Source organism: Papaver somniferum, chromosome 3, assembly GCF_003573695.1.
Source record: "Papaver somniferum cultivar HN1 chromosome 3, ASM357369v1, whole genome shotgun sequence".
In the NCBI taxonomy this organism is placed as follows: Eukaryota; Viridiplantae; Streptophyta; class Magnoliopsida; order Ranunculales; family Papaveraceae; genus Papaver; species Papaver somniferum.
In genome coordinates this window covers 36,192,834-36,198,441 of record NC_039360.1, presented here as the reverse complement: position 1 = coordinate 36,198,441, position 5,608 = coordinate 36,192,834, and the positions used below count along the sequence as shown (strand labels likewise).

The following is a 5,608-nucleotide window of genomic DNA, read 5'->3' as shown; positions in this document are numbered from 1 at the left end:
ATTTAAAGATCAAGTAAGAAATCATTACTGATATAGAAAAGGTAACTTAAATTCATGAACTTTTTTCATTTGGATCGGCTCAAAATCCAAATTTACAACAAAAGGAGGAAGAAGAACAAGTGCAATGGTAGCAAATGTGCTGCTAATCAAATCTAAGAATTGATCTGATTAAATATGTCATTAGGAAAGTGGGAAAATTGATTTTAGAGAGAAATATGTCATTAGGAAAGTGGTAAGTATGAAGTACGAAGAACAACCAGAGAGGGAGCATTCGCAAAAATGATACTTGAAAGAAGAGGGAAGGAATCTAAACCAATTTCGTTTGTCATTCGATGAATGGAGAAATTCGTAAAAAAAATCTAAGTTACAGGATTTACCAATAATTATTTATTGCTTTATGGTTGTTGACAGGGGCGGAGCCAGGATTCGAAAAATGGATGGGCAAGTTACCAATCCACATATATTTAAGGGGTGCAAAAGGATTAAAATGACCAAAAATAGGATAAATTAGGTATAATTGGGCTTAGAAGCTCACATTTGAGGGGGTTCAATTGCCCACCCATCTCTCCATGTGGCTCTGCCCCTGGTTGCTGACAGCTGTCTATTTAGCTTCATTTTACAAGGAAACCCAAAATGACGAGATCTAATCAAATCAACGGCTGGGAGGTTGCTTGCTTATATAGCAGTCCTGTGCAGCTGCGCGGGATAACACTGCTCTTTAGAAAAAATGATACTTTACCTTTTGACCAAGTTGAAAATATTACTTTTCCCGAAATGGATGGAGTATTATATTTTGTTCATTTTCCATCTGTCATATCCGAGCAATATGCCGATTCTTTATGGTGCAAGTTACACCCTCTATAACTACAAGTGCAAAAATTCCCAGGAGCAAAAAATAAGATTTTCATTAAATCAAGAATACTGTGCGAATTGGAAATACTACTCTCTCTCTCTCTGTTTCCTACACTATCATCTCTATGTATAAAAGAATTCCTAGGAATTGACAGTAAAGAAGTAAACTTGTAAAGAAAGAAGTAAACAAAAAGTTGATAGTCTAAATCTGCTGCTCATTGTCGACAAGGAAGCCAATCTTTGGCACAAATAAGGGCTTCCAATGTCTCAGGTTGCAGTGAACTCCTGTAAACATCAAGCTTGTTTCCTCCAATCTTAAATGCAGTTTCAGAACTAACTGTAGAAACTGGAATTGATAAAATATCACGCGCCATCTTTGAAAGAATTGGGTACTTCAGTTCGTTCAATTTCCACCAGGCCAGGACATCAAATGGTATTCGAGGTAACAAAGCCTCCTCCAAGTACTGGTCAAGCTCCGATTTAGTCTGTTGAGTAGTTGAAGACTCGTGTATAAAGGCATCAAAATCCGAAAGCCTGTCACTCGAAGGACCAAGAGATGCTATAGGGGAAGATAATGATACCTCTGTTACTTCTGTTTTGACAATATTTTCTGAGTTTCGAACTTCTGCATTGGCTGCTGTCATCATAAGTGGTTGAATCACATACTCAGAATATAACTCATGGATGCCATCATCAACAACTTTGACATATGAGGATGCATTGTCACCGTAGATCTTTGTGAAGCTGAACTCCACAAGCTTCAACTTAAATCGAGGGTCCATCACAACAGCAAAAGCTAAGACCAAGTTACAGCTGCTCCAGTACTTATCCCACTTTTCCTTCATCGGCTCTACTAAAGCCCTTTCAAAGTCGTCCTCACTTATGGATGATGCTTGGTTCAAATCCAAATGAAGTTTCCACAATTCATGAATGTAGTTATTTGCAGTGGAAGAAGCTGGATCTCCCAACACATTGGCTGCTCGATCAAACTCCCCCAAGTGTTTGCAGAGAGTCTCAATTTGCTTCCATTCTTCCATCGATAAAGATAATTTATACTCTGGATCTGCAGCATCTAAGCAAGAAAAGACTTCCTTTGATTCTAGGCCAGTCACCAGCATGAGATACGTAGAGTTCCATTGTGTCTGATCATCGAGGAACAGGGTCTTTGTACTAGGCAGTTGGAGTTGTTCTTTCAGCTCCAAAAATTTCTGTTCATGCACCATTGACGTCTTCACGTATTTTATGCTTTCACGAACTCTGTTTATGGTTTCCCGTACAGAATTTAGCCCATCTTGCGCCATGCTACTTAAAAGATGTGCATAACAATGCTCAATCAAAAACTGACCACTCAATATTAATGGGTTCTTCATGGAAAGGAAACCTCTTAGACTTTGAATTTCACTTCCTGTCCAAATTCCCTTGTCTAAAGTTAAGGTAAACAACTTACTCACCAAACCCCAGTCAGCAAGACAAACTCCAACAGCATGATTAAGTGCTTCTCCGTTATATGGAACCGGTACCATCACAACGTTAAGGATCCGTCTATGAAGTTTCCAATTGCTATCAATGAAAGATCCGGTCACCAACACATACCCAACCGTTTGACTTGATATCAACAAGTCCACACTCAGGCTAATCCGACCAGGGATTTGACCAAGAAGGTTAGCAAGATCTTGTTTCTCGCATGAGTATATCTCTAAACAATCTGCTTTAACAGTGTTAACATCGACCATATTGAACTGTGGCTGAAGATTTCGCACAAAAGATACAAAACCAGAATGTTCTACCATGTGTAGTGGATATTCGTGCAAGATGATCATCTCGGCAATCTCACGGCGGGAACGGCAGTAATCAAATGAGAGATTTTGAGAGTAACGCGACCGACCCTTATAGTGGCTTTTTGGTGAACCAGCAGCGGCACCCCCTCCAAGGGCAGCTAGTGGAGTAATTGTTCCAAGACTTTTCTCCTTGCGACGAAGTACTGGGCAGGTTCCCAATTCAATGTGACGCTTGAGGTGGCTCGTACCTGCAACTTTATTTCCATTACTGTAGGCAAAAGTTTGCTTGCATTTCTTACAACAAGCCCTTTTAGTATTTTCACCCGCGTTTTGAACAGTGAAATATTCCCAGACAATAGACTTCTTTCTTCGACGCTTAGGTTGAGGTTCAGGAGTGACTAAATCATCAGCATGCGCTTCAAAATTGCCTATATCATTATGCGGTTGAAAATTGCCATTCTCATTATTCGGTTCAGAACTTGGTATACAATGATGGTCCTCGACGGCATTTTCAATCTTAACCCACAAAAGAGAAACACACAAAAAAAGAAGAGAAAAGCTCTCCAGTTAGACAGATGAATGTAAAATTAAACGACAAATATATAACTTTTAGCGGTAGGCTACTGATTATACAGTAAGATAAACTCAAGGACGATTATACAGTAAGATAAACTCAAGGACAACTCAATGTAAACATCACAACCTATATGGCTTTTCGACTATCAACTCTCCTTAACAGAAGACACTTATGTCAAAGCCTTCACACAACAGATACACAGGCATTGTCAATTCACACTTTTAAAGATAATTGACACAATCTAAAAAGACAACAACAGCAACACCATGCAACAAATATGAAATCGCCTTCAGCAAACAAAACCATCCCTTAAGCAACGTCTGTGTAAGCGAAGTGTAAACACTAATAATGGAGCCAAAAAACTTAGATTGAATTTTCTCTGGGCTGACACAATTCACAACCCCAAAGAACCCTAATTTATTAAATCCCCGATAAAACCCTAACTTCTTCGTTCTCCTTCAACAAAAAAAATTTCCTTTAATTTTTCGCAACCCTAAGATTATCAAAACTATGATTTTCATATTAACAAAGAATTCAAAGATAATACCTATACAAATCAAACAAGAAAAAGAAACAATTTAACAGATAAACCAAAGAATCGCGAGAGGAAGGGAAAAAATATTAAAATTACCTTTACCTGTTCCGGAAGTTCATGATCAAGAGAAAAAGCTTGAGTATCTAGCGGGACAGGATCATTATCAATATCTGAGATACTGATATCCAAAGATTTATGATCTGACAATTCAATATCCATGCTTGTTTGCCCAAAATCTCTGCAACGGAGATTCTAGGGTTTCGACAAGGAGGAAGAGAGAGAGGGATTGGGCTTTGGATCTGGAGGCGGTTTAAAGGCCTAATTTTAGGCCTCTAGGGTTTAAAAGAAGAAGGGCTCTTAAGAAGGAAAGTTGGAGTATTTTAAGAATCCTAACACGGATGGGAATTTGGGGGCTGTATAGGGTCATGAAGTAGTGATTTTTATAACCCCTTATCATACTATTTTATGTGATATCCAACTTAGCCCTCGATTTCATTAGTGTTAATTATTATGATTAATTAAATTAATTATGATTAACTAAATTAATCATCCAGCTAAAAATAGTCAAAAAAGTCAAAAAAGCCTTGTAAACCTCTCACAATCACAATTTTGTTGATTCAAATCCTTCAAAATCGGGATCAAAATCTGGGTATTTCAGCAATTACGGCTGGGATGTAGTACTCGACCTAATCGTGAATACCGTTTGCGGTTAGGAATAGAAGGATTCCAAACCGTAAACAATAGTTTACGACTGAGAAATGAAGAACTCCTGGTCGTAAGCTCTTCCAAGATCACCTGTGTCTGCATTACGGCTAGGTTCAAATTACGTCGAGGTTTTCCTAGCATTTTTCCCAGACGAAGCTCATGTTATGGCTTGGAATACTTGGTCATTCTCAACTTGTGATTTTTTTCTTATTATCAGAACAAGTTACGCCTAGTTTTTCCTAGGCGTAACTAATAATTCCGGACGAGAAATCCGGACGATTGTACTACCACGGCTGGAAAAATCTAGTCGAAATCAGATTTCTGTTCTTTTTCCGGTGATTATCAGAATTATTTACGACGACTAGGAAATCCTAATCGTGAACAACTAATTACGGCTAGGAAATGAAATCTTCCCAACCGTATACCTATTTGACGGATAGGAATTCTATTTTTCTACCCATAATATAAGATTTATGGTTGGCAAAATAAGAACTCCAGCCGTAAACAACGTTAGAAAATGATATTTTTTTACCCGAATCTAATCAAATTAGATTTCTTCGTCATTCGCAAGCAAAAATAAATAATGGGTTTCCTTTATTTATTATTTTCTTTTTATGATCATCATTTTCATCATGATGAAATTATGATCATCATCATCATCATCGTGATTTATGAATGAGAAGATAGAGAGTAGAAGATAATAGTTTTGGATTTTTTATAATCATCATCATCATGGTGACATCATGATCATTATCTTCATCATGATTTATGAACAAGAAAAATGAGAAGATAATATTTTTAGATTTTTTTATGATCATCATGATGAAATTATGATCATCATCTTCATCATAATTGATGAATGAGAAGAGAAGGAGAATGAGAAGGTAATTGATTTAGTTTTTTTTAATGAATAGTGAGAATTTGGTTTATTTATGTGTAAGGGTAAATTAGACTTTTTTATAAGGATTAGGTCCCCCTATCCATGGTTTGGTTTTAGTTATCATTTTAATCCCCGAAAAACTCATCCCATGCAGCCCCGATAATAGGATTCTATTTTAAGGGGGTATGGACTATCTATGGAAGAGTTTGAGTCCATATCTAATTACTCAATGAACCCTAGAGGTGGACTCTGTGTCTGGACCTTCGACTAGGTCGTTTCCA

General features: G+C 37.4%; 1 protein-coding gene across 2 annotated transcripts; it reads right to left on the bottom strand.

Annotated features, from left to right (window-relative positions):
* Nucleotides 1-884: 884 nt before the first annotated feature.
* On the bottom strand, nucleotides 885-4,149 carry LOC113355852 (zinc finger BED domain-containing protein DAYSLEEPER-like). 2 transcript variants are annotated; one of them, XM_026598813.1, is made up of 2 exons: nucleotides 3,845-4,149; nucleotides 885-3,146 (listed from the first exon to the last, which is right to left on the bottom strand). In XM_026598813.1, exons 1-2 carry the CDS (start codon nucleotides 3,959-3,961, stop codon nucleotides 1,068-1,070), a joined length of 2,196 nt encoding a protein of 731 aa, XP_026454598.1. In that variant the 5' UTR covers nucleotides 3,962-4,149; the 3' UTR covers nucleotides 885-1,067. The 2 variants fall into 2 exon arrangements, with proteins under 2 accessions (XP_026454598.1, XP_026454597.1); XM_026598812.1 differs by having other exon boundaries at nucleotides 3,839-4,148.
* Between the last annotated feature and the right edge of the window lie 1,459 nt (nucleotides 4,150-5,608).

What these genes read in the sequence shown, in the direction of transcription:
- LOC113355852 (XM_026598812.1), bottom strand. Translation starts at nt 3,961, where the DNA reads ATGGATATTGAATTGTCAGATCATAAATCTTTGGATATCAGTATCTCA. An exon ending in AACTTCCGGAACAGGTAAAG is followed by an intron (nt 3,147 to 3,838) that starts GTAATTTTAATA and finishes TTGTGGGTTAAG; the next exon opens with ATTGAAAATGCCGTCGAGGA.